The 19,061-nt window shown below is 42.3% G+C and overlaps 1 protein-coding gene across 2 annotated transcripts in view; it reads left to right on the top strand.

Moving 5' to 3' along the window:
- Nucleotides 1-19,061, top strand: part of LOC147883915 (CMP-sialic acid transporter 5-like) — a 43,334-nt gene that overhangs the window by 701 nt on the left and 23,572 nt on the right. For both annotated transcript variants that reach the window (XM_087398398.1, XM_087398397.1), the window contains exons 2-4: nucleotides 8,656-8,772; nucleotides 12,323-12,379; nucleotides 14,661-14,738. In XM_087398398.1, coding sequence (XP_087254524.1) covers nucleotides 8,656-8,772; nucleotides 12,323-12,379; nucleotides 14,661-14,738 — 252 coding nt within the window. The remainder of the gene's footprint in view (nucleotides 1-8,655; nucleotides 8,773-12,322; nucleotides 12,380-14,660; nucleotides 14,739-19,061) is intronic.

The raw sequence follows: 19,061 nt of genomic DNA, 5'->3' as shown, positions 1-19,061 counted from the left end.
TAATTCTTCGTTACCCCTGCTTGTTTTACTTATTAAGCTGGTCGTCGGCATCCTTAGATGGGTGAATCGCGAAGTCTAGCTTGTTGTATAGTTTTACGAATTGGTCGACAATGCCTTTGATGTAGCGTGCAATATATTGCCTACAAGATTGCGGCAAGCTAAGTGGATTTATTGATTTGGCATAGCACTTTGGTGTCTGAGATAATAAGCTCGTTGAGGCGATGTACTGGATGTTGAGGAGTATTGTTGGATGAAGGAAAACTTCACAAACACTTGCATCCTTCCAGATCGTGTATAATGGTCAACTTTAACACATGCTTGTAAGACCTGCAGGGGTTTCAGGTCACTTGAATGCATCGGATACTAGAAGTTAAGTCTTGTGAACTTCGTCGGATGAAGGAATGCCAAAAACAAAAACAAGCCGGTAGAAATGAAAACATCTCCAAGGCCGTCAGGAATCTCCACCCAGCGTTTTCCTTAAGTCTCCAGAGTCAAACTGTTTTTTTCAGACCCGGATCACTGGAGTACCGGAAAGAATCCTAAATTATTCTGCTTCCCATGTTTTTTGTCAGTTGGGCAGAGCCAAGTGAGGTCGTGCTATACTCTCCTTTCACACTTTGATTCTTCTTGGCTGGCAAGGAAATCTCTTAGAGCAGGAATTTCCTAGTGCTAGGGATACCTCTCGTAATTATTTGCAGCATTGAAGACGACTACTATAGAGTACGGGACAAGTATGGGAATTTATTTGGACGTCATCTTCGGACTATTGCATTCAATCCAGCTTCATTCATCTCTCAAGAAGGCAAAGATTCAAAGTTCTGGTACCTAGCGAGCACTCCTTCGCAGCTGTCTGGCGTTGGTCTTGGTCACCGGACATCATGGTCATGATTGGGGTAACTTGGAGGTATCTTAGGCAATATCGGCAGTAGGCCCACGGTTCCCATCCCATCGTGGAGCAGAATTTGAACCTGTATGTCTGGTTATGGTTGGAAATCTGGCCAGGTACCTATCCAGGCAGACGAGAACCAATGGGATCAACTGAAGCTATACATTGCATCACTCTCAGAGCAAGCTATAGCATTGGGATTAACAGAACCAATGGGATCAACTGCAGCTATACATTGCACGAGACTCTCAAAGCAAGCTTTGTACTGGCAGGGTTTGTAAGCTAGACTAATGGCTTATCGATAGTCAATATCATGGAGGGATATTTCATCGTAGACAAGGGATACGTCATGGCTCATGTTCACAATTGTAAGCCTTGCATTCAGTAGGAATGAAAAAGGTTCTAGGACCGCTTCATGGTTCAAGGATTCCATTTTCATCAAAGCGTACCTTTGTATTAAAAAGGGGAAAAGAAGCGTAGCTTTTGCTTTCATGATCGTGCCTCTGCTTTAGTTGGCACGTCAACCATTAATTTGAGCCAGGAGGTTTTCTAGATGCCCCATCCTTTCAGCAGGGAGCTGTCAAAGACGCATCAAGTTGAGTAACTGGCTCTCATCCCTTTGGCCTTCAAGAGTGTCAATTCAGGAGGAAATGAGGATGGTTATTTTATGCTTACACAGACCAGTATTGTACCAATACTCTACAAACAGCCAGGGAAGGGGAACCATGTTAGAGTTAGTCATCTCCTGTCTGTCAGTTGGAGAGAGAGGGCTCCTATGTTGATGTGCCCGCCCAGAGAGGGGTATTGTTTGTGTCCTTTCTCAGTCTATTTCTGCAGGCTAGCTGGGAGTTTGGTTGGCCAGGGCACATTGTCAGGGTCAATGGCTGAGCAAGTAGGCCTAGTTACAAAGCTGATTTAGGCCTTGTAAGAGCCAACAGTTGGGGCCGGTAACCAGGCTGGTTTGGCGCCAAAAGTTACCCTGAGCCAGGGTCGGGTTAACCCAACCAGATCAGGTCGGGTCAGCCAACCAGACCTGGTTGGGTGAGTCGTCCATGTCAGCAAGTTAGTTGTCGTCTCTTGCGCAGTCTATTTTCTCTCTAGTTGCAGTTTGCTGTCTCTCTCTACTAGCAGATCTGTTCTCTATCTGTTTTAAATTATGCTGCACTTTAACAAACCAATCTCTCCAGTCAGCCTGTGAATTGAGCCTTTGATAAAAAGGTGCAAAGGTTGGTAACAAGCGTTAGTGTCCCCTTAGGGTGATTGGTTGGCCTATTAAAGGCCATCGGTCATCAAAATATTTCATCCCCCTCATATCCCATTGGGGCAGTTCTATGAGCATGAAAGAGTAATAAAGCAGCCACTCGAGGCAACATCTGAATACATTCATTCTATTGCTACTATCGCGAAAATGGACTTGGATAAAGTTCCTCATGGCAATAGAGGCAACTGAATACATTGGTCGGTCGGTACAAGGCAGGAATTGAATGGATGGGCTATTGGGGGATATGTGTCAGGTTGCCTTGGCAAAGATATTGCCATAAGGGAGCTTGTAACACACATATCCGAAGGCAAAATTTGGCACAAAGAAAGGAGGAAGATGAGGATGAGGACAGCACAAGGTATCCTACAGTTCCACCTAGATGAGCCAGTTTACTACTACTGTAGCCATTATACAAGTTGAACTTCATCGTCATAGGATCATGTTGAACCATAGTAGTTCAGATTAATGTGTCTAGGAGGTTAGTACAGCTAGATGCTTGTTAGCTTGTTAATGCTGGAAATAATCACTCACTTTAAGGTTAGGGAATACTCCTTAATAAATCGTATTCACACTATGAAATGTGAAGTGGGGCAGACCTTTGTGGTTACCAACTCCCTCACCTACCTTTTCATGATGTATATTGTATCGTACGTATCTTTTGATAGAAGAAATGAACATAACTTTGCATGTTGATTCTCTTGTATTCTTCATCTTGTCAATGTCTCTTCTACATCTGTTTTTAGGGATAAAAAATGGATCCTTGAAATCTAATGTGTGTGTAAGATATAGGTAAAAAGAAGAAGAAGAAGTGTTGTATTTAGCTACATCGTGATCGGACAAGAGATTGTTCCTATCTATGTGACCTATGTCAAAAGGAAGAGGTATGCATCAAATTTTTAATGCAAGAGGTTGTACCACATTGTTAAATCTTTTTGAAATGCATCATCTCATGATGAAATGCATGAAGCAAAGGAAAAGTTGGGCCAGTTTTCAGATTTGTTGGATAAGGCAGAGCAATAGCATGAAGATCGTGATGGGAAGAGAAACAAATCATGTTCTAGTGCACGCCGATTCTCCATGTTGCAAGAAGATGTTGAACATGTGATGGAGACATGCAAATCAGTATGAGGATAATAAAAATGATGATGATGAGTGGTGGTTGCCACCTCCAAGGCTTTCAGTGGCCAAACACTAGGAAGTACAACCAAGAGCGACACAAAGTCTGCAAATGCACTGATGCAGTGCCAAAGTCAGCCAATGGTGCGGCTGAATATCTGTCTCTATGGATGGACTTTCAGCAATCAGGGTTTGTTGAACTCGATATGCATGTTTCCAAGTGTTTGTGTGATGTTGGTGGTGTGGAAGATGCTGATGCAAACCCATGTTTAGTGGACAAAGATGTTCAAGCGCAAAGCCAACTAGAAGGAGTTGAGAAGGTGGTGTTGGAAAAAGGACAAGGGGTGGACCAGCCTGAGAGCCAAAGAAGCCAAGAAGAGCCATCACTATCCCCGAACCCCACACCAAGGAGACCCAATGGTTTGCAAGATGCTGACGTACTCAGATCCATAAGAGGTATGGTACAATGCATGCTATTAACAACTTTGTTTGCTTCTCAAGTAGCCAAAAAGCTTGAGCCGGATTGTAAGAATCCGGGAAAGGCGTCATGCTAGACGCATCTTGTCTTGTGGGAAGTAGCCAAAAAGCTTGAGCCGGATCGTAAGAATCCGGGAAAGGCGTCATGCTAGATGCATCTTGTCTTGTGGGATGAGGTTCTGGATTTTGGAGTGTGTTGTGGAGGAGATGGATGGAGAGAAAGGGAGAAAACGATTGGCTTTCGATTTCTGACAAATTTAGAGGGGCAACATTTATAGTGCATATGAAAGATATAAGGCACAACAAGTCTGAGTGTTTGTAGTGCAAAATTAGGGGTTTTGACAACTCTAGATGACATGGCAATGCCACGTGGCACACCAAATTTTTATTTAGGCCCATGCATAGGTGGTTCCTTTAAAAAGGATATCAGAAGTAGTAAGTACTCTAGTTGGGCATTAACTCTAACACTTTTCCTTAATATGCAATTTTATTCTCTGCTTCCCAAGCATGTCCTTGCACCATTTAAACTTCTTGCGTGGTCTGTGAAGGTATCAGCTACCTGCTGATTTGCGGTGCAGAAAAATGAGATCCAATGCCTGTGCTCCCTCCTTTTCCTACATTGTGTAGAACTGCACTTCAAGGTGTTTTGGCCTAGCATGAAACAAAGGATTTCTTTGCAAGGCATATATAGCTTTTTTAATCAAAAAACACTGCTGGACTTTCATTCTATGGCATCCTAATTGCCATAAGTATAAGCCTCAACCGCCTGGATTCACATATTGCCATGTTTGTTGACATCTTGTTTCAATAGATCACATTTCAATTGTCTGTTTCTTTTTCCTACTTGAAGTTGCTGCACTTGACCCAAATGAAAACATGTAATGTGTCAGTGCGCCAAATGGCATGCCCAAGGAGTGCCGGGGGTATCAAGACCCTGCTCCATAGCCACGCATGCCTCCTCACACCCGAAAAGACCCGGCTCTCACAACACAATGAGCATGATAGGACCATCCCATACTAGTGTGTATGGGTTGGCATCCTCTAGTCTCCATGTAAGCCCAATAGTGGTGAAGAATTGACAGTTGTGTGTTACCACAATCTTGAGGCCTATCTCAGGCCATACAATGCCTTCCTTAGCTTGTACACCAATTGCTTCCCCTTAACCTCAAAGCCTTGAGGCTGCTCAACATACATGTTCTTGTATCACTCTACATCGAGGAATGCGGAGAATTCTTCATTGAGGAATGCGGACTTCGCATCGATCTACAAAAATGGTCATCATGGTAGGCTGCCAAAGACAACACGTGATTTCATGCTGGTTGTAAGAGAAAACGTGTCATCATAATCCAGCCCCTTAGCTTGAGCATACCCTTTTACCACTAACTTGGCCGTGTGTTTGCCCAGACTGTCGTTAGACTTATACTAGCGGCTGATATAGAATGTCTCACCCCCGTATGTCTGTAACTTTGGATTCTTGTACTGTCTATATGTACCATTTGGGCAAAGATTGGAGGGAGTTGGGGTTGAAATAACTAGAGCATCATCGTCATGTGAGTCCTTGTATGTATGCAGAGAGGGAGTTTTCTTGGACACCCTTGCTTTTGTCTTTTGACTTAGGCACCCCTATCATGAAGTGTTGTCGTGGGCCCTCCCTTATCAAAGACAACATTTCTACTCACAAAAACCTTCTTTGTAGCCGGATCTCCTTTGGTCTCCATGTTGTACTGGATGAAGATACATTCTTTCGACTTTGAATCCAACTTTTTCCTCTTTTGAGCTGGGATATGAACATAAACATGCAAATGCTCAATAGAAGGTTTTTTATTTGAATAAGCCTCCTCTAGTGTGACAATGGTCTTAGCTTGATAAATCCTTGTAAGGTTCTTTACCTCCATCACAATTCTTGCCATCTACATAATGACTCTTTTCTTGTGATTTGCTACCCCATTTGTTGAGGAGTAAGAGAAACTATCATTCGCCGTTGATGGTTTTTTTTGTGCAACTAATATCTTTTTGTACAAGAAGGAAAATGCTATATAGGCTATGTATAGGAGCACATATGTGTAGGAGAACCTAATACTGATAGGCACACTTGTAGCTAGCACGGATAGGGTTGGAGATGGTAGCTATTGTATAGCACAACAACAGTCTTTTTTTTTTTTTGGAGATAATGTTTTGTATTGATTATGCTTTTTATAAATAAAAATTTGCTTGTATTGAGAACCCTGATTGCAGGAAATGATGACAAGAACTTTGCGGCCAATTTGATGATTGGATGACCCATAGTGCTTGGATGTGGGCCTTGGATCTTGCCCTGGCACATGGAACGGATGGTGAACTGAGTGAGGACTGTGCGCTTTCAAAGGAAGAGGCAGTGAAGTGAGTGAGCACCAAGGCATTGAAGATGGACCGGTACTTTTCTAAAAAAGACTACAGGAAAGAAGCACTTTGTATGTCCACAAACGGAAAGAGTGGGCCACAAGGAAATGAACTGAAAGAATGGACCATGTTGATGATGGGAAAAGCACCAATCCACAATTGGATTTTTGCATGGAAAAGCAAGGGATGAAAAGTAAAGCAAGTGAAAAGCACCTACCAGTTGGCTATCTATAAGAAGGGCGGCCAGCTTCGGTTAATGATCATCCTCTTGCTCGTGTCAAGTCGAAGAGAGCAGATGATCAAGGATTCAATGAGCTTTTGGCTCATTTTCATTCTTGTTGAGGAGGATTCATGAGCTTATGCTCAATGTAGAAGAGTTTTGGTTCATCTAAGTAAACCTGTGGATGCGCCATCAGATTTTCAAGGTGACCAAGTTAATAAGGGGAGCTTGTGTGCTCCAATAGTTCGTGGGTGATCTTGGTTCATATCAGACTACTGTTTGCTCCAGTTCAACGGAGAGCCGTGGTGCACGATTGATCGTGTAGAGACAAGGAAGGTTGATATATGACAAAATAATCAGAGATTGGCTTAGTCGAGTGCATGCAGAGTTTCACGAAGCCGCTGGCGATAGTCAAGTCAGTGGGGAAGGCTTAGCTCGACAGAGCTGATTTTAGCACAGCAAGATTTAGTTTATTTGTCTCTGTAGACAGCACAGCAGAGGTGATGGATTTAGGTTCATCTACATGAGTTTTTACAAAGCAATGTTTCACGTCGGGTTCAGCCCGTTCTGTACGAGAGAAGCCATAGGGAAGCCACTCGGGCCTATTGGTATGAGGAGCAGTCCGACTTCTTTGAGGCTTTGTTGATTAGCGCAGTATTTGGAGATCTGGCTGGCCGGGCAACAGACAATGGTTTGCTTTGAGGAGCCGGCCTAGGAGCAGTCGCTTGGTGCTGCTGAAGATGGCAATGGTTTTGTACACGAGCTGCGAAGAATACGGTTGGGATTGGCCATATATGAGCAGTAGGCTGTTACCAGGAGCGAAAAGCAGTCTTGAGTAGTGCTGGAAGCCTTCATCTGCTGAGGTTCTCTGCAATAGAGCTCGGAAAGGTGACTTGTACAATCACAGCCAAGCCTCTCTCTAGCGTAGTTGAAGAGGAATTCGTAATGAAATAGACTTTAAAAGAGATCTTGAAAGATTACAAGGAGCCGATTATCTCCTTGAAACAATAAGTCTTAATTTTGTGTTAGGAGAATAGAAAACAACAGTGCAGTCGACAATTCCCATGCATCATCGCATTGAAGGTGGTTTCCATCAGGAGATAGCATAAGCCAGAAGTTGAAAGGCATTACCTGCTGACTCGCACTGTCCCACTATTGTCACATGTAACACAAGGGCAGCTCTTTAGTGGTTGCTCTCCATGGTGGCTCCTACAAGCCTACAGCAACACAGATTTGAAGATTGCATGTGATTGGCCAGGTACGGGGCCTCTAATGATGATGTCTGTGGAGCTGGCTTCTTGGCAATAGTAACCAGTAGCAATTGTGAAGAAAGGTTTTCTTTGGTTGACTCAAGAATTCTAAGCCGTGGAAAAGGTTGCAAAGGGGGATAAGGAGTGTGCATTAAAAAGCAAGGTCCGAGGTTCCATTCAAAGCTCTTTGGCATCCAATCAGTCTTTGGCAGCAAGGTTCTATCTGATTCTGCAGAGAGTTTCCGTATGAGTTCATGGTCGCTTGGAGGTTGTGATCTCTATACATCTCAGTGATCTTTGTATTTCCTACAGTTATTGATGGCTATTGGTACATGGTGTTTCTCGGTGTTTCCCAGTTTATGGTGATCATAGCTGCTGCAAATCTGTATTCACAATGCCGAAAATGTTTAATGAAATAGACCTTTGCTCAGTCAAAATGTTGCATTCCTTGATATGCTCTGCTTGGTGAGAGTTGGCTATAGTAATACTCGATTCTGTTCTATTTCTGGGTATGCATGTCTCTCTGGAGCTTTTTGTGGATATACCATTTGCTTCTGCTTATACCAAATGCCTAATCTTACTCGTTGTTTGTAATTGATGCTTTTTCTTTGCCTCTCTTTGAACTTGTTGATAATCCAATTACCTTATTGTGAATCATTGTTTGTACATTTGATGTCAGGGAACGAGGTTTTCTTGTTTTCGGACCAGAAAAAATTATTCTCTTGTTTAGTCTAATTACATCTAATTTTTCTCTGTGTGTTTTCATCGGATAAATGCTCTATATTTTTATTTGTTGCCATTTTTCTCAATGCTAAGCATTGTGGCTCCAATCTTCCATAACGTATTATTGTAGGAGGTCTGAAGCTTTCTGGTCTTTCCAGATTGGGCTCTCCATGGCATGTATATGTAAACATGTTTATCCAGACTAGAAACTGAAATTATAGGTTGAAGCATTGAATCTCACTTTATCATTCCCACCTTTTCTTTCATTGATGTAAAGATGTTCTGAAGAAGTGTGGATACTTGTGGATATAAACTAACACCCGGTTTGCTTGCTTTTATGCAGCCAATTTTGGTTTACATATCAAAAGTAGATGGAAAATTTTTGTTCAGCCCTGTAAGCGTGAACTTTCTCACAGAACTAACCAAGGTTACTTTTGCTATCATCATGCTTGGGATTCAGGTTTGTACACATCGCACTCAACTCACAATCATCTGATGAGATTGTGTCATTCTCTTGTTTCTTTTGTTATTTTATTCAAAAGATGTTCAGTCTTATCTACTTTTCTGGACTGGTTTAAGCTTAGTGAGCATGTTAATTTGATGAATTCACCTTCTACAATGAGGTGGTTTTTAAAACAGCCGGATTTGAATAGCCATGCTATATAGTGCTAACCTCACCGTTTGCTCTAGCTCCAGCCCTGCACGTGTATCCATTTTTGCATATCCATCAGGCATGAGTGCATGTGCATGTTTGTATTGTTGTGCCTATGCTTCTGATTACGTTATTAGTATCAAAGGCTTCTAGAAGTGACGGAGAAAAATAGAGCATAGGAAGCATGAAGATGCACATTGCTTGTGCTCCCCATTGCTGCTAATATATTTGAAAGTCTGTTCTAAGTAAGAAATATGATTTGGGGTTCCCCTTTCACTGGCACATCAGGTTTAGTTTCTTTTCAATCTCTTTCCATTTGTTTGCAATGGAGTTTCATTAGTTTCATCTTGTTGGGCTTCTGATTACGTTATTAGTATCAAAAGCTTCTAGAAGTGACAGGGAAAAATAGAGCATAGGAAGCATGAAGATGCACATTGCTTGTGCTCCCCATTGCTGCTGCTAATATATTTGAAAGTCTGTTCTAGTAAGAAATATGATTTGGGGTTCCCCTTTCACTGGCACGTCAGGTTTAGTTTCTTTTCAATCTCTTTCCATTTGTTTGCAATGGAGTTTCATTAGTTTCATCTTGTTGAGCGTCTGATTGTTTCTCATATCTCAAGCTTTGAAGGGGCTATTTTAAGCTCTTTATCCGGGCAGCACATGTGTCACTCACAGCAGAATGGTGGTTTTCCATGAATCACACTAACTCTTAGATCTCTGTCCACACAAGTGAGGTGAAAACACACTCAGATCTGGAAGAATACAGGATGCTTTTCAATACCTCCTTATCCTATGCTATACTCATACATGTAGCTGCATTACTAAGTCCATCCTTTGACCTTAAAAGCATATCAGCATTTTGTTAGAAATAACCACAAAAGAGGGCATACGCAGTGGAAGATAGATATTGTGGCCCAGGAACTCACACAATGGTGCTATGTGGAATCCGAAACTTCTTTTCTTAGGTGTGCTCAACATATATGTGCAAGCAAGTAAATAAACAATGCTCATGAAAGAGATGTAGAACCAGTAGAATATATTTCTGTCCAAGAGATGGGACACAGTACAAAAGACAATACCATTGCCCCACCAAAGCGTGGACCCGTATGCTGCTCTCCTACCTCCGTGGCACTCCCAAAATACTTGGCCTGCATGCTTCCTATGAGCTTAGGTGGGCCTTGCAAACACACCTTCAGGCTGATCCTTCCGGACAGCCACGCGTAAGGCAGTGCTAAACCCCTGATGCTTGACCTCCTTGCTGCCCTGGAATGCAGCACCAATGGTGAGGCCCAAGCTCCCCGTTTGATCCGTACTCCTTGCTGCCCTGGAAGTCAGCCAAGGGTGAAGTCTCCCTCTGAGCTATGTCTGCAGCAATCAGCCTCTTCTGGTCCAAACTGCTCCAAACTCTTAGTTGCAGGAAACGTCCAAAAAAGTTAGGAAACCCTGTTTCCTAACGTTCCCCAAAATTGGGGTGTTTCCGAAACTTGGAAACGTTTTGGTAACGCCTAATCTACAAGTGCGCCAGAAGAAAAGACAACAAGGGCAGGTATTGACAAGAGATGATGGCGGGCTCTTACATTATCATGGTGCATGCATAGCAAAGGCTTTAGAAGTAACACAAGACTCGGAGTAGACGATCTACATGGGTCACGACTAATTCGCACTAAACGAATCACATCTTCAAGGATCATCTGCTTCATGCCCTCCAAGAATCCAATTGCTTGCCTTGCACACACGTCTAGCTTATATGGTGCATGCTTTGTCTGATTGCTAGTTTCTGTATGTGAGCAGAAATATACTTTATTCAGCCTTTACCCCTGCTGTTTCCTATTAACTCAAGTGGTGTTTTAGAAACGTTTCAAAACTACCACGTTTCCTGCATGGAAACGTTGTGTGCAACATAGTCCAAACTGCTCCTGAAGTGCTCCTCAATTGGATGAATAGTGATCCCCTGGGGTTTCCCTTTTATAGGCTGGTACCCAGCTCTGGATTGGCTGACTGGACCAGCCAACCCAACCGACCTGGTTGGCCAGCCAACCAGCCAGCCAACCTGCCCTAGCCAGCCGACCTGGTAGAGCTCCATATAGTGCACCTGGGCCTACCCCTTGCAGCCCTATCTCACTCCTTTCTGGCCACGTGGATGCCCTGCAGCAGCCCCTAACAGTCTGACCCGTTGCAGGCCTCTTCCAGGCCCTGTACAAGATCCTGATCTGCTCCAGAGGTGCTGCCACCTGGCCGTACTGTTGCAGCATCTTTGCTAGGTCAACCTTCAGAGACTGTTTTGTCCTACAACAGCCCTCCAGAGTCCAAAAGCCACGCCTAACTGCTGCGTGGCAGCCTACTGACATCATCTTTCAAGCATCTACCTGCCCTGTGATGCTCCTGCTGGCTACATGGCAATTCCGTACAGTCCCTGTCCACTTGGGGATCTCCAACACTGCCAGGTACTTTCTGTGTGTGCCGACCATGTGGCAGCCCCCTTTCATGATTATCCTTTGTGAGTGTGCTGCCCACATGGCAGCCTGTGTGCTGCCCATGTGGCAGACCCATCATACTCAAGTCCACCTCCCCCATTCTCTCTTCATATTGGGGCTTACAGATGGAGAGGTTACTTTTCCAACACGATTTTCTGCTTTCGAGTCCAGTAGTCATGTTTACAGTATGTCACAGATCTCGCCAGTGGAGAATATCGTGGAGAGGCTGGTGGGTTGGGGGCTGGAGTGTATCCTGTGGAAGGGGGAATGGAGGACGTCTTGGTGAGGTAAGGACCGTTCTCACCCATAGACTGAATCTAAAACAAGGAAGTGGCTGGTGGGAGTTTGGAGGTTATCTATCCTGTAGTGTTGATGTGACATCTTCCTTCATGTATGGTATTAATGAAAGATGTGGTGGTCCAAGAGGGCACACACCAGGCTTGGTGTCTCTGTTGTGGTCTAACTTGAGTATTTCTGGCCTCTCTTTGTGTTCTTTCTCTCTACTTGAACTCTTTATGGTAGGCATGCAGACAAGTTGGGGCATGAATGGTTGTGTCCAACACGTTAATGGTTTCAGGATTATGACCTTTCTTTTACTGATATGTTTGATATTAGCACATCGACACTTCAATGGGGACCATATACCATTGCAATTTACAACTGCCCTATCACTCTTAGCGAGTTTCTCATGTTTCTACTATATACTTGGTGCCATGTTCATGATTTAAAAAACTTATTCGCCTAACATGAAACTTACATTGGTCTACATGCAGTCTTCTTAGTGTTACTCTTGCTAGTGCTTCTTTGATACTTGCTATGACATCTTGTTCTCTATTAAACTCATCTTTTGATAAGTGTGGATGGCTGTTGCCCTTTCGTGACAGGCTCGAAATCAACGACCAGGAGAAAAGTCTTTAGTCTCTCTTCCTAACATTTTACAGGTAAGAGGTTGTACCTTTGTCTTTCTTTAACTCGTAAAATAAAATATTAAAATCCTAGAAACAGCCATCATTTAATAAGGCTTGTCATTATAACCCACTTTCTTATCACATAGAGGACCTGATGTAGGAATTCTTCTGGTATAACAAGCTTCTGAAAAGGATAACTTTGAACAAACGTATCATATAATTCTCATTGATGATCACCATTTTATAGTCCTAATTGTTGTTATTACACAACTGACTTAACTATTCACAGCTATCGTAGCCAAATTTAGCATACTAATGATCTGTCCAAGCATAATATAGAACGATGTCATAGATGTATCCCCCCATTGATCTTGATTATATTGTAGCTATCCAGCATTTGCTGCAATCAATATGTGGCAGTTGGAATAAGCAGTCCAACCTAAAGAAAAGGTGGGGGTGTCGATGCCCATTAGCTTTTTCTCTGATCAAAGGTTGCCTTACCACTTAATGCTTTCACCACTTAGATTCATGGAACTTAAACGTATTGAAATTCATGCAACATGCAAAGCAGCAGGTTGTCTAGCTTCTCCTCTACTCAGAGGCTACCCTATCACTATGCTTTCAATACTTAGTTTCATGGAATTGAATGTATTGGAATTTATGCAACCTTAGCCTACGACAAGAAGGAGACCCGATCTATGTGTCAGCATGAACAGCCAGTTGTCTAGCATGAGTATTGCATGAATTTCAAAGAGTATGCATGAATTTGAGGGTTACTCTCTGAATTTTCAACGTATTGCAAGAGACTGCTTCATCAAATTTCGAACTTTTATTTTTGTGGAACTGATTGTCTTTTTTCTGCTCCCCCAGGGAGGCCTTTATATAGAGTACCATGCCCATAAGAAGGATCCAAACCTGCTGCCCACAGGACAGCCGATGTGCTGCCCATGTGGTAGCTTCTCTTTCCCTCATCAAGCCCCTATCATTCTACAGGTGTCACTCCTCTGTGCTCTTCTCATATGGGGGCTTACATTTGGGGAGTTGACCCATGCTAAACAGCACCTCTCAAGGAGCCAATGTGAGCTGCAAATGCACTCCTTGAAGAATGTGCTCCGTTGCTCACTGGGAAGGGTGCTTAGGAGCACGTCAAAGGTCTGGTACAAATACACATATCTCATGATGTCACCCTCAAAGTATAGCAACCATCTAATTGATATCTGTCAATCCTCTCCACCAAGGTTCTATCTAGAAACTCTGACTCTAAAATCATCTATCTTTGGAATGCTGTTCTCTCTGAGAACTCTCCAGGTTAGGACTACGTCTTCCAAGGTACCAATTGTACTCTCCACGCTCTCTAGTCTCCAGCATGAAGTCTTTGACCGAGTCCAGCACTTGAGTCTCCAGCATCCTGGAACTAGATCTCTTTGGGGTAACATCCATTGGCAACTGACCTTGTCAACTTCTCAGCTATCAAGAAGTCAACAACGCCAACTGTTAGAGTCATCAAGCAACAGGTGTCACATATCGTCTGCTTTGAAGCTGTCCCCTCTGGCTGTTTGGTGGTTTTTCAACCTACTTTTTTCATGTTGAGAACTCCAAGATGACCTGATACTCCACAGCATTTTACTGAATTCATGAATAAACAACAAGAATACATACCCTGGGTGTTTAAGTTGAAACTCTGACTCATGCAAGCAAGAGATATTTACTTGCAGGAGAAAGTCAAACGTTGTTGCACATCAACGATATCATAATGAGTCCTTTGATTGAAGTTGACATTCTTCAGTAAAACCAAGAGTAGGATGCACGTGCAAGTAAATTGCATATCCTTCTTTGAGTTGTACGTTGGTTCTGTGTCCATATGTCTGTCAAAGCCTAAAAGAAATAGGTTTCACTGAAGGAAATCATGATCAAAAGTAGGGTCCAGAAAGATTTAGAAGCTCGAGGAATAGCTAGTCAATGTCTAAAGGAAAGAATCAGCTTTGGGCATGATTGGCGTATGCCAGGATTTTTAGGTTAAAGGTTGCTGTCTGGGTTCTGCACACAAGAACGATAAAGGAAGGAGCAAAGGGTTCAGGGGTGAGTTTTGTGGGTCCATTTGTTTGTGTGCTAGTTCAATTAATTTTAAATTTGTATAAGCTACTGACAAGGTTGCCATAATGGATAAAGAGTCTGGTGAGGGCAGTCCAAACTTAATGTGATGAACAGGCTTAGCTTAAGCATACATAAAAAATGGCCTTTATGATTCTTGAAATGAATAAGCCATCTTGAATTCTCATAACCACTTTATTTGTAATTGGTGGTTGTTCTGCAGGCAGCACGATCTAACTACCTACTTGCTGTCCCAGCCTTCCTGTATGCAATTAACAACTACCTTAAATTTATCATGCAGGTGAGCCTGCATTGTGACTACTAAAAGAAGTATAAAGTAGTTTAACCGTTTCAGAATGTCAAAAGAAGAAATCTCAGAGAAAATTGAGGGGTGAACACTGAGTCTTATTGATGTATTCTTTTATTGTTTCATAAGGTTATGTTTCATAGACATTTAGGTGGTCATGGCAAGGGGAAAGTGAGGGGTGAGCATTGAGTCTGTTGATGCATGTTTTTAACATTTAAAAAAGGTTCACCTAGTAGGGGTTCAGAATGGTTATTAATCATGTGGTGTTGATTTATTTAAATTCCAAAGTTCCTTACAGATCACTCTTAATTTTGAGGCCCCCTAATAGTCTTCTCATTTTGGGAATGTTCCTGTTGGGCTATAGACGTTACATTAGTGCTTGAACTTTGTATTGCTAAAAAACCCCACCTTTATCAAATAACTAAGCTATATGTATTTGCAAAAGACACTGTGTATCTGAACAGGCATTTCAATTTGATAGAGAACTAATGAGTTGGCTCAATCTATCGTTCTGTGGCAAGCCTGTTATGTAATGCAAAGCCTTTGTATAGGTGTTTTTAACAGCTAGTTTCCACATTTTACTCTTTCTACCAAGGCATTTGTATTTTGATATAGCAGATGTAATCGTCGAAAGTATTTAAGGCAACAACTTACAAGCAAACAAGATGCAGAGGTTTACAGAAAACTTAGTCTACAAGAGCCGAAGGGGGCGTTTCTATCTATAATTGGACCATCAAACAAAAGTATTCTTTTTTATAGGATCATTTGTTGGATTGTGATGAAGAGCATGCACACAAAGAAGAGAGAAGACACCTTGAGTTCTTATACAAAATGTTAACAATATTCTCTATTCCAAAAACAACACATGTTACAATATATAATGAACCCAAGAAGGGTTGCCGTAAGTCCATATGGACTATTCCACGGACTCCCCATACTTCTAACCCTATGACCCAATATGTACACATATGTGTAACATATATGGCCATACCAATGACTAATCCTCAAGACTTCCTGCTCATTGGAAGGTCTGTACATTATACGATGAAGGATAAGATTTTCAGACTTCTCACAGGGCAGGGCTTTTTACACTTGGAGAGAACATTGATGATGAACAAACCACCGATTTGCCTCTTGGGCGGGGAAGAAAAGATAGCCAGTGGAGGGGAGAAAGAAAGAAAGCTTTATGTTATAATGTTTGTGGAAGGCCGAAATGACCTATGAGACCAAAATCTGAATACATCATCAAATCTCTACAAAAAATGGGTAAGGCGTGGTCATGGCAGCACGTAAGTCAAGTAGGGCCTGAGACATTTGGAGACTTCTAAGGAGGGGCTTGTGGCCATTGTTGTACTTTAGTTCAAAATCTTCAAATGTAAGGAGAGCGAAAATGTGAGGGTGGGAAGAAAGGAAGAAAGAAAGAAAGAGAGAGAGAGAATTATTAACAATCGTAAAAAACCCAAAAGGTCTACCAGACCAAAGTCTGAAAGAAATCACGTTGTTTGCCACAAAATCATGTGTGCAGGCATGCATGCACGCATGTGTGTATCCGGTGGATGGGCATGCATGCGTGCGTGCATGCGCGTGTGTGTGTGTGTGGTGTGTATTGAACAAGTCATTAGCCTGGTAGAAAGGAAGATTGCAATTGATATGGAAATTGAAAATGCCTTTGAAACAACGACTCTTTCTATGGCGATGTATTGTTGGTATTCTTCCAGTAGGGGTGAAATTGGCTCAAAGAAGGATAGCTTCGCCCCTTTGTCCAAGATGTCATCTTACATCTGAGAGTATTCCGCATTTACTGTGGTTTTGTTCATATTCCAGAGACCTTCTTGACAAAATCTCCTATTTCTTATCTCTCAGATTCCCAGCTCACAGGTTCTACAGGTTTTTCTGGATATATGGCAAACTATCAGCTTCTTTATCACAGTATTCTCTTTTCTTCCATTGGATCAGATACTGGGCTTTATGAACCCTCTGGTTACAGCGAAATCAAGCATTCTTGAATTCTCCACTTCAGCAGCCATATGAGTTCTTCCGAGCCTCATTGCGGCAGTCTTTATATGATGCCTTACATGAGGAAGATTTAGATGTTTCTTGTATTCAGCTTTTCTTTTACTGCTTTTGATGGATAGGGCTTTGGCTCTCTTTTGAGCTCTGCCCAGATGTAAATGAATGTATCATAATATAAGTATCTTGGTTTTACCAAAAAAAAAAAAGTGTGTGGTGTGTATTTGGCAGACGGGCATGCGCGTGCGTGTGTGTGTGTGTGTTTTTTGATCTGCTTTGACAGCGCATGCGAGCGAGATTCCCATCTGTTCCGTTTGGGAAGTTCTTCTGGCTATTTGGGTCTCATCCGTCCAGACTGGAGTTTCATCTTTTCTTTGTTTGGGTTCTCTACTGGGCACTATGGACTTTATGGACATATAGGAATTGTAAAGTCTTTGATGATCCTACTTTCTCTCTGTTTGGCTTTTTTAGGCGTTCTCTGCAGCAATCTTTCTTTGATTGCTTGCAGACCTGCTGCATAGATCATGAGGTCTTCTTGGCATATACTGAAATTTTCAGTTGATGTAATTGTAGCACCTTATTTTGAGGTTGCTACTCATATAATATAATCAATCAAAGATTTCACAAAAAAAAAAAGTGTGTGTGTGTTTCCAATTGTTTTTAGTTTTGTGTACTAGTTGTCCCACTCTGGGACAGTTATGAATGTACATTCTTCTTAATTCAAAGTTTCTTTACAAAAAAAAAAGGTGTGTGCGTGCGTTTTTTTTTCAACTTTTACTAGTTTATGAGTAACCCAATTTGGGACAGCTATGAATGTACATTCTTCTTAATGGAAGGTTCTTTTACAAAACAAAAGTGTGTGTGGACGATCCCTCTGTGGCTAAATATTAGTTCCTCCGTGCATCTCTACGACAATCCTTTTATGATTGTCTGCATGCACAGGACATAGATTATCCTGCCTTTTTGTCATATAGTGATGTCTTCTGATGTTTGTAATTTTTAGTCCCTTTCTTTGGGACTGGTTTCTATAATATTATGACACATGGGTTTCACAAAAAAAAGTGTGTGTGTAGACGATGCCTGTCCTTGAGAGAGTCTATGCCTCATCTCTTCAGGCATTGCCCTGAGTCATGTGATTTCTCGCTTCTGTTACAATAACTACTTCAGGCTTGTTTCCCCAGTGCTTCTTTTAGAATTCAGTCAGGCAGGGTTTCAATCTCCTTGTTTACTGGGTTCGTTATTGGGCTCTAAGGACTCTATGGAAGGATTGCAAACCATTGGGTCTTTGGTGAGCCCACTTTTGCTAAATATCAGTTCTTCCAGGCATCTCTATCGCAAGCACTCTATGATTTACTACGTGTGTGGGATTTAGATTATCTCGCTCTCTTGCTAAATATCAATTCTTTGGGGCATCTCTATGGCAATCGCTCTATGATTGTCTACGTGCACAGGATTTAGATTATCTTGCTTTTTTGTCATATAATGATATCTTCTGATGCTTGTAACTGGAGGTCCTTGCTTTTGGGACTGTTTCTTGTAATATAATTTTCTGGATTTCACCTAATAAAGAAAGAGTGTGTGTGTGTGTGTGAATATACATGTGGAGAGGCAGAGATTTGAGCAAGCTATGGCGATTCCATGCTGCAAGCTCTCCTAGACTGTCCCCTCTTGCTGTTCTACTCTCCTTGGGTACTCTCAGCCTGCTTATTCCCCTTTGCCGGGTCCCTACCTCTGCTGCGAAGCCTCCTTGGGCATCCTGCCCTGTCTGGGTCGTAGTGTACGACTGCCTTAGGGTACCTTTTCTCTCCATGCAGCCATCTTTGGAGCCTTGCTGAGTGGAAGTCTTGGAAACCACCCATGAAGACGTTTTTTAGCAATTTATGTAGGTTCAACAGATGTTGAGGGATTCAGATATGTGAAACCTAAACCAGACCTCAAGAACGACTTTTAGCCCTGATTAGCATCAAGGCAGCACCTTCCAGATGAAATCACAATTCACTTTTGGCACCTTGGGACAAATTGCAATCAATGCAGGACTCCTCTGGAGTAAATCGCGGTACCCGAGATAGTTGGTGCTGGAAATTCCGTACTCCTTGGAAAACATGCTGAAGCTGCGGGAATCAAATCGTCATCAAGATAGAGTGATGGGAGAGAAGGGTAAGGAGCAAAACAAAGCACTAGGGCCAAGAAATAAGGGCTGGACCCCCCGAAGGTCTTTATTGCAATATAATAAGGCTTTGTACAACTGGCTCTCACAAGAGCATGAACTGATTACAATCTTAATGATCTAGAACTTTGAGGCTCTTC

The sequence above is a fragment of the Dipteris shenzhenensis genome, chromosome 27 (assembly GCF_047967505.1).
Source record: "Dipteris shenzhenensis isolate YYH24624 ecotype China chromosome 27, Dip_SZ_1.0, whole genome shotgun sequence".
Lineage (NCBI taxonomy): Eukaryota > Viridiplantae > Streptophyta > Polypodiopsida > Gleicheniales > Dipteridaceae > Dipteris > Dipteris shenzhenensis.
The sequence above is the reverse complement of the archived record's forward strand: the minus strand, read 5'-3'. Positions and strand labels throughout refer to the sequence as shown.